Source organism: Tinamus guttatus, unplaced genomic scaffold, assembly GCF_059628265.1.
Source record: "Tinamus guttatus ecotype Peru unplaced genomic scaffold, ASM5962826v1 Tinamus_guttatus_pri_ptg000287l, whole genome shotgun sequence".
In the NCBI taxonomy this organism is placed as follows: domain Eukaryota; kingdom Metazoa; phylum Chordata; class Aves; order Tinamiformes; family Tinamidae; genus Tinamus; species Tinamus guttatus.
This window is the reverse complement of record NW_028288821.1, coordinates 5850936-5873274: the sequence shown is the minus strand read 5'-3', so window position 1 is coordinate 5873274 and position 22339 is coordinate 5850936. Positions and strand designations below refer to the sequence as shown.

The window sequence follows — 22339 nt, the reverse complement described above, 5'->3', positions numbered from 1 at the left end:
GAATAACTTTCATAAAAAACACAGACAACAAAATACTATAGAAAATAAATTTATTGATGGATACAGCCTGATAAATGAGAGCTGACAGAATTCAATCTTGAGTTTCTGGAGCAAATTAATAAATTAGGAGCAACCTAGGACCCAGACTGAAATATATTTGCTCATAATACCCTGGATAATATCCTGGCTTGTTTCCCAAGATATGTTCCTCATCAACATCATTACTCAACTTGGATTATGTTTAAACTAGCTAAATCTGATCTAAATGCAATCTCATAGGCATACTGCATCTACGAAGATGATGCTCATCTGAGTGCAGTCAACGCAGGGGCTGCTATGGGAGCTCATGGCATCTCACCATGTGTCAGTGACCTTTTTTTATTATTAAATAGAGGCACAAAATCAATCCCTTGTGGCGTATCACATGTAGTAAAGACCGCAGGGAAAGAAATAGCCACTCATTATTTCATGAAAATTTGCAGACACATACACAAAAAGCACCCAGCATTTCAGTACTATCTGTAGCAGCTTACTCCTGCTCTGCTGAAGCCACTCTAGAAAAGATGGTGTGAGTACAGCTGCATCAAAACAGAATTTAAGTTATTATTAAGTGTAACAAGAATTACCAATAACTTTTTTCACCTGTTACTTTTTAATGGGTGTAGGCTTTTTGTTCCATATGTGAATCTCATTACCAGGTTAAGCTTTGCACACTCAATACCACTCAAGTAGGTCAAAAAAGTCAAGAAGCAGAGCAGGTCTGAGCTCTGCCACACAGGTCCTCTCCACATGGAGGCTTTGCCTCCTGCCCACCCTACTGCACACAAACCAGCTCTCTCCTCTGCCACCTTTTCATTTACCTTCTGGCAAGTCCGTGACACCAGCCAGCAAGTCCCAAACTCACCTTTCTTGCTTCTCCTTTTCTGCCACAGTCCTGCCCACCTGGCATGAATCTTCACCCTCACCTGCAGCACCTTCCCCAGCTCCATCAGCTCCATCCTTTCCAATTGCTGCTCTGCTGCCTTTTCCACTCCTAGCTAGCTTTGGGGTGGCAAATAAAAAAGCAGCAGATGTGGAGCAAAGAGGAAGTTCAGAAATGTAAAAGACTCCAAGGGTTTGGGCTGCGATCCATTTGTCTGCAATTTCCAAAACATTAATGACTTGAGGATTCAGGGAATGCATTTAACTCTACAGCATACCATATATTTGAACAGTCAGCTCAGCTACAGAATAAAAGTTATTACAGAGCATGAAAGTGTTGTCAAACATATTCCTGCTATGAGATTAACTGAAATGGAAAATCAAGCTTGCTAATTAAATATTTCACTTTATATCCTCTTAGAGGAACTACAAGCCAAATTCACCCTTTAAAGGTAAAGGACATTTTGCCCTTCCCTTCAGTAGAAGTCCCTAAAACAGCAGACTATCTGCTCAGGTCTTATGGTTACTTAGCTTTCAAGCACTGTAACATCTTAAATTGCTACATATGTATTTAGAAATGTTTAACCGAGGGAATTATTCTGAGAGAACTAAATTTTGATTATTCCAAGTTAAATGAGGTTAGAGCATGGACACAGAAGTCTAGATTAATCATAATTACATCCATTAGAGCTATAATCCCACATATCTATTTAAAGCGTTTAAAATTTAAACAGAAATAGGTTTCATGAACCCTCTAAAAAGCAATTCACAAATGGTTCCTTTCCTGAATGTCAGAAACATTCAACTCAAACATAGCTTTGTGAAACTGCGCAGCAGTTTTCAGAAGCCTACAATTCTGAAAAAATTATTTCATTTATTTGCAGACTTCTGCAAAACTGAAGATGGTTTTTACAAGCAACAGGACAGAAAGCAGCCTTTCAGCAACTGAAAAAGCAGAGCACACAAAGCGGGGGCCGCTGACGGACACGGCTGCACGCGGCGCGGGGACTCCGCAGACAAAGCACAGCTGCTGCTCTTTGCAATATGGGATTAGCAGTCTAGGTCAAAGGAAAAAAAAGCCTCTATCTGCAGCTAAGTGAGCAAACTGCAGAGTGCATCCTCAGCACAGACGAGAAAGGGACAGCGAACCAGCTTGCAAATCGCGTGGAAGCTTCTGGGAACAACAACAAAAACTACATCAATTCCTTGACAGAACATGCAAAAATAATTCTGGTGAGAAGCAGCAATACCCTCGTTCAGAACTGAGGTTGGAATGACCTTTCAAAGCGTTATTTTGAAACTACATTTCCCCCTTCCCTTCTGTTTATAAATGCATAAAACATGCTTTTTCTTCAATGCAAAACCAACATGCTATCTGCGGGGCTTTAAAAATAACATCTGGAAATCACTGGCCTAGAGATAACAGAAAAAGCTCTTTCAACTGTCTTTCATAAGAACCAAAACAGTTAAAAATATACACACAGCACTTTTTAAATGTATTCAGTCTCTTTCAACCTTCACACAGTTGAGTCAGAGTACATTTCTGCTATATACATTCTTGGCTTTACATTAGCACTTTAGTGAAATGGAATATAAAGCAATATTTAAAGAAAAAGAATTGCATAAGCTTTCCATTACATACTAATATATTTATATTTTAAGCTACTCACTTTCTGGTAGAGGAGAAAAAAGGCTTCTGATCTGAGGCATGTCATTTGAACATACCAGGGTGTGAATGTTTCTAACCTAACTTTTACTTATGAATGAAACACCAAAAATGCTACTATCAATTAAGTTAAACTGCTAAATGAATTGTATCTACTAGTAACTTGGGATCTTCAGTTTGTGGAAGTAAGGAAGTATCAGTCATTAAAATCAATTCAACCAGAACTATCAAAAAAGTTGGACTATTAAGAAAACCAAGAGCTTTTCTTCTTTTCCCATACAAAACAAACTGAAAGCAAATGAAATCTAGTCAATTGAAAACAGCAAGAGGAAATAAAGAGGCACAACATCATTCATTTGGATGAAGTCATAGTTCCCTGCTGATAAAAGCCCGATAAGCCATATTTCAGGCCCTGAGTCACACAATACAACGTGGGTGATTCCCACCGGGACAAGGACCCTCCTCTGTGAAGCTGGTGCTACTGCTCGGGCAGATGGGGAAGTTCCCAAGAGCAGCCAGGCAGCATCTGCACAAGCTCCCCACGCTCTGCAGCACCTACTTACACCAGAACTGGCTAGTCTGTGACTCTGAGCACAACCATTGACAGCATTATTACTAAGCCGCGGTAAAAGAAAAAGATTCTATTGCATTGGAAACACAGGAAGTTCCATCTCCATATGATGAACTTCTTTACTGTTTGGATGACAGAGCACTGAAACAGGCTGCCAAGAGAGGTTGTGGAGTCTCCTTCTCTGGAGATCTTCCAAATGTGCTTGGATGCAGTCCTGTGCCACGTGCTCTGGGTGTCCCTGCTGGAGCAGGGAGGTTGGACTAGCTGATCTCTAAAGGTCCCTTCCAACCTCAACCATTCTGTGATATGCCACTAGCTCAGACTCTGCATCACGGTTGAGTTTAGATACTCTCTGAAGGGCTCTGCATCACTTTATATGGACTCAGTGATCTTGAAGGTCTTTTCCAAACATAATGATTCTATGATTCTAAACGGTTGCTTATGCGCAGCCAGAACTGTTTATGCTATTCCTTCTTCCGAGAGCTTTTCTGCCTGCTCAGCTGTCAAGCTCTGCAAAGGTCACAAGACAACTTCTTTGCTCACGGTGTCTGCAGGACACAGGTTAAAACCAGGTATCAATATTATTTTTAAAATTTAATAAAAACCTGCTACAGGAGGTTCCTTCACTCTGGACTACAGAACACAGCAAAAGCAGTTTTCAAAGCCTCAGTTTTTGCATAGCAGTGAAGAGAGATAACAAGGGCCTTTGGAGCCTGGTGTCCCCACCCAGCTCATGCTATTTCTTCCTTATACAGCCTCACAGGAAAGCATCAGAAAACACCTAAATGGAGAAGGCGCTGACAGACTGAAAGCAATTGAGGCTCCTTTCCCACAGTTCCTCCCACGCAAGTTGCTGAGTTTAGCATTTACAGTTAAAATTTCAAACAGAGCTTAAGATTTCAACAGCTTACAAGTATAGGAGACATTTCTTTTTCCTCCGACCTCTCAATCTCTGTCAAGACACAGTTTATGTGAAACCCACTGTTCTAGTATCTCCTCAAGCCATTAAGTTTGCTTCTTCTATGAACAGTATCTAATATGCCACCATTGCATCTCCATTTCCACTTTCTCTGAGCAAGAAGCTACCAAATGTCTCAGGAGAGGAGAAAAAAAAAAAAGAAAAAAAAAAAAAAAGCTCCCAGTCTCACAACATTTTAGGAAATGTTTTGAAGAATGTTCCCTCTAAGGATACTGCACATAAAGATGGACAAGTTAACCAAAAAGCAGGTAGCATCAATGCCAGGGCTTCAGTAATAGAACTTTACTTGCAAAACAGCGATGACCAGTTCTGAGTTATTCCTCCTCTGCGCAAATACTTATTTCAAGTAATATTGAAAGTCAAATAGGAATTTGACATTCCGAGTAGTGTTTCAGCTCAACAAGAACTGTGACTTTGAAGGAGGGTGGGCACTGCTTTCTTAGCATCACAGGAGACTGCGGGAGAAGGATCAGAAACACGAGTGCTTTGTGGGAAGGACCAGCTGGAAAGGATGAGTGTCATCAGTGACAGGGCTCATTGCTGGGGATGCCCCCGGTTACTCATTCACGTTCCATCAAATTTAAGGAAAATCTGATTTATTTGGAGCATCACAGACTAAATCAACTAATGCAAGTCATTTTTCTTGTTCATGGCCTTTTCAAAGCATAGATTTAAGCAGCATATTTTTGAAATTCCTGTTATTTCTGCATGCTTTTGAGCTCCAGTTTTTAAAAATAAAATGAAGTATTTTAATCTCAGACTGCTTCCTTAGTTACACTAAATTCTACTGGACGAGAGACATAACACTTTTGACAGTCCCAGCAAAGAAATTCTACACTTCAGTGAGCCACTTATCTATAAATTTGCCCTTTCTGTAATCATTTGGAATTCTAAAATTCCATTTCTCCTAGATACAAAGTTACCTCTCATAAACAAGTTCAACACATGAAATAAGTTTATTCCACCAAACCCAGCAATGCATTTCCCACTACTTGTCCACCCCCCACCAAGAAATCACATTTTACAATTCAGTCCTCTGCAAAAGGGTATCATTCAATATGCGATAAACTGGGATCTATGGAAAAGCTTTATTATTATCCACTCCTCTTTTCATAATAATAATAATCAGCTATTTGTAGTGTTTTCCCTTGCTTTCTTTCAGAAAGTGTTGCTAAGGAAACAGACTATCATCTACCATTAGACCCTAGGGTCTAGCAGGTTCTCTTGGGATTAAGAGATCAACAATCACAAAACATACATATAAATATATATATGTGTGTGTATACATGCACACACACTATCTACATTATATACACATTAAATATACATATTTTCTAATAAAAAGAAAAGCAGAATTTCCACAGTTCAACACACACACGTTTACATTCAAGAAACCTATACTCCCTGTATGGCATGCCCCCATTGCCCTCTCAGAAACAGTATTTCATTTTCATTTCAGAATGCAAAAGGAGAAGCATTCAACCCATGATTAAAGCAGAAGTCACTGCTCCCCGCCTTTAAAGTCAATATGCTATTTAATTTTGCCCTTTGAGAAAAGACATTACATGTAATTCTGTCAAGCAAGCAATAGCTCCCTGAAATAATGACCTGGCACTGTGTGCACAAAATCATTACAGACCTACTTACAGAATCAATTGACTCGCACAGAATAACTAAGCCCGGCTGGGCAAATTCTAATTTCTGCACCTCATTCGCAGATTCTGGTGTTGCGAGTTTATACTTCAATACGTTTTACTACTAAGCAATCACTTCCCACTATGGCAGGTTTCCCCAAATTAAAGTGGTGTTATTTATAAAATTCATATCTATAATACGTGACCAGCAGGATTTTATATTACTAAAACTCACCTAAGCCAATAAACAGTTCCAGGTCTCAGTAAAACAATACAGATGATGTGGCAAGCAAAGCACACGACTTCGTAGCTGGCAGCTCTTAGCCTGTAGAACACACCTATAAACTACAATACTTTTGCCTCAATTTTATTGAAAGCCATCGGTCATTATTTAGAATCAGCTGCTAGCACATCAGTGCTTCATTCTGAATTTTACCAGAAGCAATAGATCATACTTAGTTATACAATTTAGACAACAAAAATGTTGTTCTGAGGCTATTGATAACTACCCCAGAGGTCAACAGCATCACATATAGATATCTATACAAAGCTATATCTTAGAATTTGTAATGCAAAGCTTACTGCTGATTTTAACTATAAGTAAGACGAGCTCTTTTAGAGTTTAAGACAATTTTACTGTCAGCCAGAATTCATATAAAAATTATAATGAAATACGATTGCTAACATGACATACCTCACTTTTACTAACACCATAATTATATGCTCAGAACAGCAGTAGAAACCTTATAATCCCTTACATAAGGGCTCACACGCAAAGCTATAACTTGGAAAGGTAATCAGGAAAAGGGAACATTGTGAATTAAAAGGCAAACGACAGCAGCAGCATATCCTGACCAAAACCTGAGCAGGCTTCTATTGAGCTGGAGATTAGCTTGCATCCTGAAAAAAGGTTGTTTAATTAGCAAAGAGGGTGTCTTAATGACTTCCTCTCAGCATGGCTTGTACACTGAAAGCTTATCTAATTTTCTGCAACTGCATCAGTCCAATAATAGAGATTACATCTCTCTGCACATCCCACCTCACTTGTATCTTAGAACCCCATGATTAAAATGCTTTTAAACACCAACTGCAGGAGCTTACAGACAATATTTCCAATTCAGATGATGCCTAACTATGCTCAACAAAAGTCACCTGCAGTACCCCCCATCCTGTTGCTGATTTTAATTGAAAGGCGCTAATTTGCAAGATAAGTTTTTTAAATTTCCTGAACTGCATTTTGGTTTCTTTTGAGGGAAAACAAATAGACAGCTTACGTGGCTCAGGTATGACAATTATTAAGAACAGAATTCATGTAAGACTGTAAGCAGAACACAAAATGACAGCTATCTCTGCAAAGCAGTTGCACACAGTGGCAAATCAGGCACTCCAGAGGCCAGCAGGCACCAGCACCGCACCTAAAATACACCCCAGGGTAAAACCACCTCACAGAGCAGGGGCCTCTCAGCTATTTTGTACTCTGTCAGTCAAGTCAGCTCCCAAATTCTGCAGTCACACAACACGATGTTGTATCTTTAGCCCTTGTGCTTTACCTTTAGGTCACGACAGAGAAGGGGTCCAAAATAAGGTTACTGAAAATCGGCTTAAGCCAATCAACCATCTTGATGTGGACTGTTGTTTCCTTGGGTACAATCCCAACTTCTCTGAAGGCTTTTAAGAAACAGCTACTCCCTTTTCCCTTCAGGGAAAGTTACAGTACCTGTTTTTTTTCCCAAATCTATTTCAAATCTGACTTTGGCTCAGACACCGCTCTCTCTTGCTAAGGGATTTTAGTGGCTAGGGATTGCTATAGCCTAACAAGAAATCCTCAGGCTTAAATCACTCCCTCCACTTTTTTGTGACATCCTGAATTATCGAGCTTTCCAAACAGCCCATGACATGGATTAGCTGAGAAACAAGCCTGCAACTTCAGCATCCTTGAAGGGGCAGACAGGCCTGCCCTGGGCATAGGGAAAAGGTTCAGTACCCCAGGTTTTAGGAAGTGGTTCTGTACCCCACTTCCTACCTGGGGAGCAACAGCAGATGCTCTGAAATCAATCTTAAATGCAGACACATCCAGGCAGAAGCCCAAAACTGAGTGAAGGGGTATGTCTGTGTGAAAGACACATACTGTGAGGCTCAAGGGCCCAGGGAACTCCAGTTGCAAAGTCTCAATGGTTCCTTTGGAAGGACCTATGGTGCTTTTCTTTACAGATCCACATACTCTATAGGCTGCACCCAACTAACAACTTAGCAAGTGAATGGCACAGTGAGAGGTAAATGGGACTCCAGAGTTATAAATTTCAGATGGAATCGCCACTGGCTTCTCGTATGTTTCATGCACACAGCAGTCATCCATACCTTCAAACAGACACAGAACTATGTCATCGCAGCTCTCCCTATGCAACTTCTCTCACCTTGAAATTCTCCATCTGCTGCAGGCCATCCTATAGCAAGAGTACAAGCCATGGCTTGTGTACCAGTAAGACGACCCCAAAAGCTGGGAGGCAACCAGGAGGTACTGGAGATTCCAGCATCTCTGCTGTCCAGTTTCCCATGGCTCATCTGCTTTTCAAAGGAATGCGCAAACAAAAAAGAAGCAACAGAAGCAGCACGATGCTTCTTGGCTTTAATTTGGTGTTGAACATACTAGAGTAGCACAACACTGGCAAATTCAGGCTGTGAAGAGTACAGACTGCTCTCTGCAAGCTTCAGTTTGCAAATGACAGCGTAAGTTTCTCCTCACAGTTTGCAGAGGTTCTGCACAAGCAGCCACCAGAAGCAAAATCACAGTAGACTAATAAAGCAGCTTCAGGACCAATCCACTATAAATCAAAAATGTAAGATAAGGTAGCTTGAAAAGTATTACCAGTGGGCAACAGAGAAGCAACAATGCACTCTTGGGTATTACATGATTGGCTTTTGGCAGGAGTTAATTCAGACTGTATCTTTGGTGAGCAGTGAAGGTGACAACACAAGTGTCAGGAAGACATTTACGATCTGTCCAGCAAGAAATTATGACCACGTGCACAAACACTGCTTTGCTCCAAGTCAGCAATGAGTATCTAAGCTCATAGCCACCCTCCCTGATGGTAAAGAGTTGCTGAAGTTAGTACTGGATTGTGGGAGAATATGTAGGGAGGCTGAACAAAACTATCATTTACTAAAACCAAACTGGACTAAAAGGGTAGTAAGTTCAGCTAGAAGAGAAGCTGCCCTTTCTATACAAATACTTTTCCATAATTTTTACTAAATAAGGCCCTGCAGCTACATTGTGCTCATTGTTCTCTTTCATTGTTTAATTATTTTACCTCTCTCAACTTTAACCCTTAAATAACTAAGCCATACTCAGGGATGCAGCTGAAGGTTTGACTTCCTAGTGCAGAACAGGAAGAAAGGGCTAATGGTTTTCATCAAGAGAAGCAAGCAGATATGGCAGCAGCAAGGATTGACACTACTAGTGAACACAGGGCAGTAGCTGATGTTACTGTAGCCAAGTGTCTCATGCAGAATCCCCACCCAAACTCGGCTGTGAGAGAGCTGGGTTGCAGGTTTTATTTCCTTCAGTTTTATACTGCTCCTCCCAAGGGTCTCCCTTTGTTTTGTTTGCTGAGCAGCTCCATCCCTGGGAGCAAGGTAAGGCAGAACCCTCTCCTGTTTCTCTGAGGTGTCACTAGCAAATAGAACATGCAACAAAGACCAAATTTTGCCATAGGCAGATCTATGCACAGAAAGGGTGGGTTACATGTTATAAATCCAGATTTCAGTTATTACATTAATGCACACTTAAGGCCAACGATCCCTCCATTTTTTTTTCTATCATTCTCCTGTATAACAGCAGGTCTTCCTTTAGCTACCTCTTTCCTACTTTTTCCCTTCCCAGATATATACTCTAGCCTTGACAGAACAAAGAAAAGTAGAGTCAAACTTGCGTAATCCATATTCCTTACTGGTTAGAGCCAAGCTTAAAATATGATTTTAAATTGTATGAAACAATGATCAAAAAAATACTAAAATGAAAAAAATATAGGATAAATAAAACCATTTCATTTGGCACCTCAAGTGTAGGAAAGTAGCAATTTAAAACTTTACTGCCAAACCCAAGCCTTATTGCTGAACAGAATATATGAAAAATATTTTATCAACCTGTTTTGAAATGCTGTGGTAACCTGCTTCCAAGTGCAGAGTATATACTTGAAGGAGCTGTAAAATATAAGGTATTTTTCTATAATCTGGATTGGTTAAATTTACACATTAAGGTAGAATATTCAATTCACATATGCAGGAAGGACTATTTGCCATGCCCACGATGAACTTCTTACATCCTAATATACAACATTTGATATTATACAGCAATCTGGACAAGGCTAGATTTGTTTCTAATCTAACCAACTTCCTAGTAAAATTATTTAAATTCACTAAATCTGAATACATATTTTCACAACATTCTGCAAAGTATTTTAATAATGTACTACTACTTCCTCTGTTTCACTGATATAAGTGAAAACTGAATCCAAGATGTAGATTTTCTTAGGAACACAATGCTAGTGTTTTTAGCTAGGAGTATTCTCATCCCGCTTCATGAGGGAGGCAGATGTATCCAATTAATGATGAATCATTCCATATAAATTTCCTGTTTAGAACATGCTGGCAATACCAGCATCACAACCTACAGAGCTCAGAAGGGGGGGGGGGGGGGGGGTAAAGAGGTTCTTTCAGTCCCATTCCACAACTTTTGTTTAGGGATCAAAAAGTTTTCTGAGCGAGTGTGGAGGGGAAGACATCCAAGAAAAAACATTCACTTCAGATTCCCAGATGAACTACCACTACACTAAGAGAATCTACAATATTGCAAATAATGAAAAGCAGAGGGAAATTAGGGAAATTAGAGATACTACTAGAACTAAGCATTATTCAATATCCTTGTAATATAAACTTGCCCATGTGAAATCTAGGATGCCTTCTTTGCTAAGCACCAAGGCATTTAGCTGTTCAGCTACACATGATGAACCAGCTACTTCATTCACTGAAAGTTGGGCTACAATTCCCCCCCAGAAGGTACTGAAAAAGATGAGAATAAACCATAGAGCCCAGTTCTGTTCACCCCTCTAATCTTCAGAGGGCTTGAAGAAAAATGCCTCTCAGCATCAAAGTGAAATGATGTCAGAAGAACACCTGCCTTCATCCTTTATTCTTAATCCAAGTTTGCCTTCTGAAGCAGACAGCTATTCACATGCTGCCTGCTTTGTTGATTAATTTTACTTTGCAAAACATCTGAAAAACTTTTTCTTCACTTTCAGGCATTCTCTCATCTTCCACAAGAACACTATTGCCCACATACTGTTTGATCAAGTTACAGTGTCCCTCTTTTTGATCCCTCCTAGTGAAGCCTGTGGAGCTCCAAACTGGGAAAGTTCATAGATGTTCCAAGGATGCTTTTATTATTCCTCAGACCTTCTCCACTGGAAGCTCTGTAGCTGAGAAGACTAACTGATCACAGGTATCTCTCTCCTTTTTTTATATATAATTTTTGAGATAAAAGAACAACTTTTTGGGTACATTAACATATGATGTTAACATTTTAGTGGTCATATCTGAAGTACTTCTTTAAAAACAACACAAATTAATTTTGATCTGGTGAACAGACAAGAAAGGCTTTCCATAAAAGGTAACAGAATTTGATATGCCATTAAAGATCATTGATAAAAAATATGGTATCCTAAATAAAGATTAGAAAAATATATATCTGGGCATGTATTTTCCAGTATCTTTCCCCTTGAAAATTAACTATAGTGAAATTCTCTTCTAATTAGCAGGAAGTTGCTATCAAAGCACCTTCTACATAGCCCAGCATAACCTTCCATAGTATGTGGCCATTGTTTGGATACTGTATTCAATGTATTTCAGCTTCTTTTACTTATATCTCACCTCTGTATATCTTGAGTTGCAGCTTCTAAAACTGGAACATGGTGACAGGAACCTTTTAAGCACTTTTAAGGTTACACAAGATTACAGCATCATTTGAAAGATTTGAGCAACACTGCTGTTTCAATATTTTAATATACTTAATGTAATTAAAAGGTTAAAAATACCTTTTAATTTTTTTTGCTCTTGTAGCTTAATAACTAGAGTGTATCTGATATATTTTCATTTTTTCCTTACTGTATTGACCATTTTGCAGGACTTTTTTTTGAGTAATCATCTAAATCTTAGAGGGAAGTTTTCTGTACTAGCTCACTGTTCTGGATATGGCACTGTAAAGGACACTTAAATGAAAAGCTCTCTGGAGCAGGTACAGGTGTTTTTTCCCCCCACTCTGCCCAATTAAAACTCAAGTTTTAAGGCATTTAATCTTCAACACAGAAATTGCTCCAAATTTACCTGTGTAACTACATGAATATTATACATATTTTGTATGCTTCTTCTCCTTGGCCATTTTGATTACTGCGTTTTAAAAAAGACACAAACAGAAATATTCCACATCACGTAAGACCAACACCAAGACCTAACTAGGTTTCTCAGGCCTAGTTTACAAGGAACTCCAGGAGATGAGCAGTTGATTTCTTGAAGCTGAGCAAAAAGAAGCATGAAATGAACTTCAACTCACAACAAACTTGAGACTTGTAAGAGAGAACATGGCCCATTTTAATATCAGTCAATATCAAGACTGTGAAAAGGTGCTTAACAGCAAAGAAGATCATATTGGAAGAAAGTCTCCAATCTCAGGAGGTCTGGAGGCACCAATTATTTTAAGTAATGACAATTTTAGAGATCTACATGCCAGAATGTAGTTTCTATTTTAAAGCACTATAAACAGTCTATTGTAACTAAGTGAACCAAATGCCATTAATTCTTTAGAAAATAAATTTTAAAAACTCTCAGAAAAATCTTAGAAAATCTTAGAAAAATCAAGCTTACTAATAGCTCTAGTGATAAACTTATTAGTTTTCACTCTATGCAAAGGAAATGGAACAATATTAAGGTGAATGAATTTAGGTGTAGATCGAAAAATGAAGGATTATGCTGCCAGGGAGTAAAGGATTATCACCACTTACCTCCCTCATCCAGAAGATTCCCACCCAGGGGCTGAGATGTATCTGAAGAGTAACATGTAATGGAAATTTGTAGCATTAAATTAACTGCAGCTGATTGGAAGCACCTGATGGAGAAGAGGTGAGAATACCTGCTGTTTTAGAAGCGTGAATAGGATAATCCCAAAATCTGTCTTTCTGGTCTTCTGCCCTGATGTTAACTATTAAGGTTAAAATTTATCTGACCACTGGAAAAAATACTGCAATATTCAGTTACAATAAGCTACTGGAAAGTAGTATTCCAGACCAACAATGTCCAGACAAACTATGTTTTTTTTTTTTTTAACTGAAACCATAGCATCATGATACCAGTAGTCAAAAAACCTGGCAATAAGTTCAGCATCAAAAGGAAATACAAGTTTGTTGATCAGTACTGTGAAAGACAAAAGAAAAGAACCAAAGATACACCTGTATTTCCCCAGTAAAGTACTTAAACATAAATCAAGGCTACAGAAGACAAATCTTACCTAGTAAGTGTGTACTCCCTGAGTCCTGAATGCAGGTTCATGGCAGAAAAAGTACCTATGCATCCACGCAATCGTTTATCTCGACCAATCTTCCACGTTACAAACAGTGGGCTGCGTTAGGAAAGAAGAAAAGACGTGATCACAGAAGCAATATTGACAGATCATGTGGAATTTCAACACATGTCCTTCCTTTTAGTGTGACTGGGGCCCACTCTCCAAAATGGTTGTATCCACACAGGCTGCAGGACTTAGAAGGGTACTTTGCTGTTCTTCTGACTGCTCTAGAAATGTCGCTCATGTGATGTTGGAGAAAGTAAGACTACTGGAGACCTGAGTAGCCAAAACAGGGCTTTTTCTGGCATCTGCCCTGATATTTGGGATGTCCCTCTCTGTCGCCCATTAGCACTCTCCTGGGAATGAATGGAGAAGCATTAGACACCTTCCCAGATCAAACCCTTCAGAGAAGAGCAAAGCAGCCGTCACGCTAGTCACCCCTCCGGTGAACACAGACACGCTTATCTGGAAAATATTCCCAGAAATACTTGAAAGACAAGTGAATTTAGGAATGCTCTGCAAATTTAGGAGAACCTGAACACAGGAAACTCTTCCCACAAAGATTCCCAAGTCATCGCAGCTACTGCGCACAAATCTCAGAAACAACCAGGAGTGGCGCAAAACCCCAAGTAAAATGAACACATCTCAATTTTAGCAAATACTTGTACTATCAAACAACATGGAGCCGAACCAGACACCAAGCTAACCCAGAAAACACAAACCATACAGCTTTGGAGAACAAACTTCCTATTGCAGTTCCGCAACAGTGTGTCAACACCGCAGGCTCACATGACCACACAGCCCTGAATTTTGCAAGGAGGCCCGAGCAGTTCCTGGACAGCCAGACCTCTCAGCTCCATTAATAAAGATTCCTACTCCTGACACAAATAGTGATCCACCGAGAAAAGTAAAAAAAATGTTGTTGTTTGTTTTTTAAAAACAGAAAACAGACAAATCGCAGAGTCAGTTACACTCATACACTTCAATTACTGGGGAAGCTTATAAAAAAGAAAGAAAAAAAAGGGGAAAAAGAGAAGTGAGAGAGAGAAAAAGATTTTAAAAAATCATTTGAACTAAACAACTTGCCACAGGGCATTCCTCATCACAGGCAGGTTCATATTTCTGCAGCTGATACAACTAAGCATCCCATGCCAAAAGCTCCCCACACATACCCCTTGACTCCTAAAGTAGGTGTTCATCTGGAATAAATCTGGTTTCAATTTCTGTAGAAAGTCCCAAGCAACTCGGGTATAAACGTACGTCCCGCTCAGCCCCACGACACTGGTATGGGCATCGCTCTGCCCTGAGGATACCAGCAGCCAAGCACAAGTCCTGCACATGGAAGGGAGCCGGGCTATTTGATTAGACGCTACTCTTCAAAATGCTTTGCTCCATGTACCTTGTTTTTTCCCTCCTTTTTTTTCCCCCCCTCGCTGCTTGAACTGTGCTTACATCAGGCATTACTATGAAGACAGGAAGGTCCAGCAGGAGGTTAATCTCTGGCTAGCATCTGAGAATCAGGAGATTACAGAGCAAACATAATTACCACATGTGCCTTGAAGGAGTGGACCAGGTCCAAGAGCACACACATACCCCAAAATACTCCAAAAATTCGAGCTGGCTGCATGCAAAAACAAAAACAAACAAAAAGGCAAAAACAAAACTCCCTTCTGTCACTACTATCTGCTGGAAGCAGCGAGCAAGAAAATGTACCACAACGCACTGTGAAACAGCCTCTCAGCACCACTTCTTGCCCAACTCCTTTTTCTGAAAAGCTGCTTAAAAAATAAGTTTTTCCTTACTCTGTGAAAGGGAGAACTTATGTCTTTAGACACATGTCGATTCTTAAATTACACCAAGGCTTTAGCATATCAGACACTGCCTAGCAAGAGACGGCTGTGCCCATGGTTGGGCAGCTTCCCTCTTCCCTGGCATCCCGCGAGCTCTGTCCGCACGGCACAAGAGCCGCCACGTGTGCTGGGGCAGGGATGCAGCCATCGCGACGGGCGAGGGACGCAGCCCTCCACGCGCACAGCACCGCGTGGCAGCGTCCACCCTCTCTTACCTTCCAGGACAAGCTGTTACTGCCTGCTGGCAGAGCAGCTTCCTTCTTTATTTGATTAAACTGGATGTGTCCCCTTCTTTCAGCCAGGATGAATAGAGGAGGAAGCTAAAGCTGCATCCTTCCTTTGGATTTCCTTTTATTTCTATTTTACATTTTCAGGGCTGTTTGAAAATAAATGAAGATCACAAAACCAGAAGGGCCTGTTACCTCCCATTTGGTATAATATAGCAAAATGAGGCTAAAGAGGCACACAAATTCCATTACGCTGTTCCTTCCCCGTTCAGTTCAATAAGTGGCATTTGACTAACATTTTCAAGAAAGGTATCACAGTTTGCCTAAACAATATCAAGAAAATCATCAGATTGCCAAGATACTGAACACATCCTATCCCCTCCCACAGGAACAAGCCTAAATAAGGTTACGGTTGGACCTCAGGATATATAGTTTTGACCTTTATCTTTGGACTGCGAGATTTATTAGCTGTAAAGCACTTACTGGAGGGCTAAAATTCAGTGGAACATACATGTGCTTACTTTCTTATCAAAAGAATCTTATCTAGGATGCACTGATACTGCAACTTTAAAAGTACAACCTAAGAAAATATCCGGAGACCGTCCTTGAACATCAGAGGGATTACTGAAACATCTGCCTATTCTTTGAACATCTTTGTCTATGAGTAATGAGAGAGTAAAGGTTAGACAGCTACATATTTCTGCTGTTACTAATAGCATAAACATACTATTCATACTAAATTTAAAATCTCAATTTGTTGGGTAAACATCACTGGTAATCCCACATGCTATACAACAGATCACATCTGACTAGAGGTTTTTCCTAATATTTGAACTTCTGCATTTCCCTGTTCTTGGCTCCCCCTCTCCTAGAGGTCAAGGGTACCAGCCTGCCCATGCAGAAGCTTGAGCCCACTGCGCAGAAGAACTTTTCTTAATGACCTCACTGATGTCTTCAAGGCAAATGTAATTTGGAACAAAGGTTCAGAGAAACTGGTGACCAAGAGGATTTTAAACTTTTAAGATTTAAGACATAAAGCTGGAAGGCACCTCCAGAGTCATCATAAAGAACTATAATTACATTATATAATTCTGTTCATAAAATATCCACAATTACCTCAAAAAAAAAAAAGGGGGGGGGGGGGAATAAAGCTGCAAAATGAAATATCAGAGGGCTGCTGCAGAACCTTGCTAAAGCTCAGCACCTCAGGAAACCTCCCCATTTCCTGCCTCGACGTATTCCCAGCCTGCCTGCACCTAGTTCTTCTTGTGCCAACATTGTCCTTAAAATAGATTTTTCCCTTACAGGTTATAACTCCCCAAACTATTTATAGCACAAATTTGTATGCCTCTCCAGCCTTCACTTTGCTGAGCTAAACAGGCTGTGTTCACGCAGGTTCTTATAACAGGATCCCCCCATTTCAATCGGCATGGCACTTCTCAACACTCCTTCCAGTTTAACTTCACCTTCTTTGCGAACACTGTCCACAAGGTGCACAGCACCACAGAAGAGGGCCCTGCACCACCATGAACACTGCCTTAAGTCCCACTACCTACCATAAAGTATAATTTACAGCTTGACAGAAAGTCGCTAAGAATAGAATTTTTTTTTTCTTTCTTTTTTAAATTAACATTAAATTAGTATTGCCTTTTTTTTAAGAAAAAAAAAAAAAGGGAAAAGAAAAAAAAAAGGAAATATACCTCACTCTCTTTAGAAAAGAGCTGGTCTGGCTTACATGAACAGACTTTCTTCCCAGGGATGTTGGTCTGCCTTTTATTGACATCCTTGGTTTCATCTGTTTGCCTATTTTCTCCAAGCCTGGAATGCTTTTCATACATTCTAAAGCTAGTAACAACCCACAGATAATCTTGCCATCTAACATAAGCCTCAGATCTCGATTTGCAGCATAGTGCCAAACTCCAGATTCTCATGTCGAGATCAAATATGCAACTTTTCAACTTTAGGGGGGGAGAAACAAAAACTATTTTTTGTGTTATCTGTTTATGTATTTGTTAGAAAAAATGGTTGGGATTTTTCAGCACCTTATTGTCAGATCTAAAATGAAATTTTTCACCCCCACGGAGTTGGGAGGAAAGCAAGGGAAGCAAAGAGTTTCAGTAAAAATGAGGAGGCAGCATACGTGGTGCTTAGGAGTCCCTGTCTACCCAGTGACGCGGGCTTGGCCACACACCACAGCAGCCAAGTGCGAGTCCTCATTTTGCCCAGAGAAGGGTGAGCCCAGAGATCCCACACGAATGCAGGCGTGTGCAGGTACTGGCATGCAGCACACTCACCTTTCTTGCTGATTCTCCTTCCCAGCCCTGTCTGAGTGTTCTTATTAAAAAACATTCATCAACATAGGTGCTGCATTGCCCTGGGAGTGATTTAATAATCAGCTCCAAGGCATCCATGTAACTTTAGTTATGGTAAAGCATTTTATTAAAAAACAAAGCAGCTGTGACTGAGCCCTCCTGAGCCAAAAGCCTGGGGCCAAAAGCCTTGTCCGGTGGGCTAGCCGGCCTGTCGCCACCACGCTGGGAACCTCTGGTTTTTCCAGCTCTCAGTGCTACCAAGAGGAGCAATTCTGAGCTCTCCTGGTACTCAGGGGCTCAAAGGGACCTTCTCCCCGTTAGCAGAGGATGCTTCAAACTGCACAGAAGCAGAAGGGACCAAATCTACACTTTGAAAATCAATCTGCAAGAATCGATCATTCCTCTTGCCTAAGATCCTGTGTTTTCTGTGTTGTTGTTAGTTTGTGAGCTAAATGCTGAAAAAAAGTATTTCCATCTAGAGCTATTTACGAAGTTAGAGCAAATTCACATGTGACCCGAAGACAATAAACTTTCCAGCCATTGCCTCATTTACTCTTTATTGGAAAAATCTTCTCCAGCTCCACCCTAAACAGATCTCGTAAAGCAAAAAAATGCTTCAATAATTTGCTATAGGGGATGTCGGGCAGCACTCTATGGAGAGCTGGCTGATCATATGTGGTTCTGACCTATTCTCAGTTACAAAACTAAATTAAAAACAATTTCAAACACAGAAAGTATTTAAATTAATGTTGCTTCTTCATATACAATTGGTGTTGTCAAAAGAAACATATACAGATGCAAGCAAAAGCACAAGGTCTCTCTCCAGCAGACTACATAATCATTATTATCATATCCAACTTACTCCATTTTTGTAAAAATATCTTAGATCTATCCATCCTAAACGCTGACCTTAAAAGTCTAAACAGAAAATGTGTGGCTGAAGCACAAGAGCATATGGAACTCCTCCTTACTGCAGGTAGGGAGGAAAGAAGAGGGAAGACTAACAGATGAAGAATCCTCTCTGTATTGGAAGAGGTCTTTCTTTGTTTCACCTTGAAGATGCACAAGTAATTGAAAACCTGTAGGACTTTCAAGTGACTTTAAAGAAAAACTTAGCTGGATGAACTGAGGTAAACTGGTATCTAGATACATTTTGATAACTGGGACTTAACCCACCATCTTTAATATCAGGGGAGTATTTACAAGCCAGGTGTTAACTTGACATTCCTGGATGTAGAATCAGAAATTTTAAAAATATACAACTCTCGCCCCTTTATTAGACCAGAGCGTTTTTGCTTTAATTCTTCACCCCACAATACCCAAGATTCCAAAGCCACAGCACACTAGAAAGCACCTGTCAATACCCTGCAACAATAGCTCATAGAAACAACATATTTCTAACCAAGTCAAAGCAGCAGTTTTCCTCTTTGGAGGAACATAAGTGGACATAAGTGGACATAAGTGAACAATGCCAGTTTTCCTTAATTGTAGGCATTTTAATATATGTACTTTTCTTACTTAATGCTTTCTCCATTTCTTAACGGAGAAATACATAAATTGTGTTAATTTAATTACCTATTACTTATTATGCAATTTAATACATAAATTGTGTTTGCTCCACCTTCAAACAATGCAAAACATTTTTTCACATTGTGTCAGGAAGTTAGTTTTAACTCAAGAGAAAAGAAATTGAGGTTCATCACAGATCCGTCACTGAAGACGCCCACCAAAGCGCAGCCCACAGCCCGCACCCCCCACGGCCGACACGAGTCACCCCCTGCGGCACCCGAGTCACCTCCTGCAGCAGCCGGGCTCTGGCACTTCCACACGTCACAACTCGGCAAGTGAGTTCGCATTGCTTAACGTTAAGAGGACGCAGCGGCACAACGGAGGGGATGGGACTTGCACCAGTTTCTCCAGCAAGGACATCTTTACATAAGCTCTGCAGCACACGAGGGGAGAGAGATGTTGAAAGTCTCTAGTTTGTGATGAAAGGGGGAATTTGATGGGCAGTGTTATGGAGTAGGTCAGCAAGGGCAAAAAGCTGCTGGGTGAGTTTCGGAGCCTAAAGATACACAACATAGGGAATATTTCAGTGCACCACATATAAAAAGTGCATCAAGATACAAGAATATCAAGGAAATCCTTGGGGTGTGCTCTTGCAATCTTTTTTTAATTCAGAGGGTGAAAATAAATGAAGAGTCTTCTATATTTGATTCTAATAGTTTCTCAGCCACTTCTTTCCCATTTGGGCAGCATTTGAGGTGACAGCACTAATGAAAAGAAGAGAGTTCACAAATCTGCAAAGGTTCTGTTCTGCAATCTGCTCTTCTCAAGAAGGGTAAAACAGAAAATAAATTCATAAAGACAAGCTTTGATATATGTAGAGAATCAATAGGTAAAATCTTGTAGGAGACAAGAGTAAGAAGAGAAGGAAGAAAAGTCAGTGGTTCCGCAAAAGAAATTAGATTATGGGCACAAGGGCAAGAACAACTGCCAGGCGCAGCAACAGAGCTACTTGGCTAAGCAATACACCCTGCACAGGGGCTCGAAACTGCAAGTCAGGTAAGACTATTGAAAAGGAATAAAGAGGAGCAGCAAAACACTGAAAGACAGGATAAAGATGATCAATTTGCAATACAACATACAACCATCAGGGAGTATTAAGTAAAACAACTACGACAAGGCTACAACTAGAAAGGCAAGGAAATTGTCTTCAGGTTTTTTTTTTAACATTTTCTGCTGTGAGCTGTTCCTCTGAGTTTTTGATGACTTATTTTGCTTCAGGCTCTCCTAATAACATCTGATATAATCATTGGACCAAAACAAAACCAGCAATAGAAAGATATTGGGATAGAATAGGAAAAAAGACAATTTAAGCAAATTAGATCTTTTTAAAGCACTCAAAATTAGCCTTAGCTGCTGTAGTAAAGGACTGGCTGAAGCAATCCAGAACTAAGATACTTGTCTTTGAGAATGTATAATGAGGGATGAGATGCCAGAACATGGAAAGATATGTCCCCAAAACCTGGGGAGAGGGGAGGAAAAAAAAAAAAAAAAAAAAAAAGGCCACACAAGTTTGTTTTGCCTGGATGGGTTTGGAGAGGCTCTTGGTGTGTATTCTTCAGTGTAAGAATATTATAATAAATACTCACACAAGGCAACAAGAAAGAGGAGAGACAGCAAACAAAGACCTTGTACATCACATCAATCTCTCCTTCATGACAGGCAACAGGCCTTGCCAAAGAGGAAAAGAAATACCTGTCATAGCTTGACATCAGTAATTTGGTGTTTTTGTTTAATTGTCTCATTTCAAGACAGCGAAATGTGGCTAGCAGAATTACCTACAGCTTGGGTTCAAAAGAAAGGTCTTCACTCAGCATTGCAGAGCCTGGTTTACTCCTCTGCCCGGTGTTACTCAATGCTTTCATTAATCATCTGAATGGCGTAAAAGACAATATGCTTAATACACTTGTGCCACAACAGAAAATGCAACAAAATTTAAGGGGATATTTTCAAATTGGAGATTTTCTCATGGAGGGGAGGAATGGAACACCACAGAATACAGTTTAACAAGCAAAGTTTTACATTTAAATGGGAATAATCTACCTACACAGAGAAAGCATGGGACACGCAAAAATTTCTGAGGTTCAAGGAGCCAGTCTGTATGGGAGGTGAGCTGCCAGTCTCATGCTATTGGAAAATAAACAAGCAAACACTAAACAGCCAAACAAAAGCAGCATGTAAGACACTGGTAAGAGCCCCAGCTGGGGATATAACACTTAGGATGCTGAACATACAAACATCTAGACAAGGGCAGGAGGAATCAGACAAATGACAGTTGTGACCTATGAAAGCCAAGAAGGAGGTGAGAGTAAAGACAACAAGGCTTTTGCAAAAAAAAAAAAAAAAAAAAAAAAAAAAAGTCATGAATCTGAATCTAGAGTGAATAACTCAAGGATAAAAATGAATTTTTTTTCATGAAAAACTCAAGATAGACAAGAATTTTCAAAAAATCCCAGTGGGAAGCAGCAAGCACTGGGAGAGGCTGCCTGGGAGAATGGACAGGTGCCCTCAGCAGTGGATCTTTACACACCCCAGAACAGGCCGCTGGCTGGAAGCCTGTCAAGGCGGTTGCTGCAGCCGTGTGACAGGCAGCCGGACCAGCAGCTCTGCTGTTTACTGCAGGCTCCCGCTCCGCTGCTGTACGCGGAACAAAGGACGATTCATCTGCCAACCTTCCTGCTGGGCTGCGGGAGAGACGCGGGTCGTCACAGACCTCCAGGCCCGGCAACAAAACACCCACGAACAAGCACCGTTATCTCAGACGCTTCTGTGTTTACCCCTACAAAGCAGTAATACAGAAATGCAGAGAGAAGGGGGACGCACACCCTGATCCCAGTTCCGACCAGAATTGGGACCAGAAAGCAGTGATTTACTTGTTGCTTAGAAGCAGATACAGCTACATGAGTAGTTTCAGCAAAGTTCAAAGTGTTAGTCAAAGTTTATCACAGTTTACTTTCTGAATCATGAACACAAGCCACTTTTTCAGCTAGAAATTCAAGCCAGC

General features: G+C 40.3%; 1 protein-coding gene across 2 annotated transcripts in view; it reads right to left on the bottom strand.

The window, feature by feature from the left end:
* The window catches only part of AMMECR1 (AMMECR nuclear protein 1), an 88898-nt gene that overhangs the window by 21965 nt on the left and 44594 nt on the right, over positions 1 to 22339 (bottom strand). For both annotated transcript variants that reach the window (XM_088527581.1, XM_088527580.1), the window contains one exon: positions 13327 to 13437. In XM_088527581.1, the coding sequence (XP_088383707.1) occupies positions 13327 to 13437 (111 nt within the window). The remainder of the gene's footprint in view (positions 1 to 13326; positions 13438 to 22339) is intronic.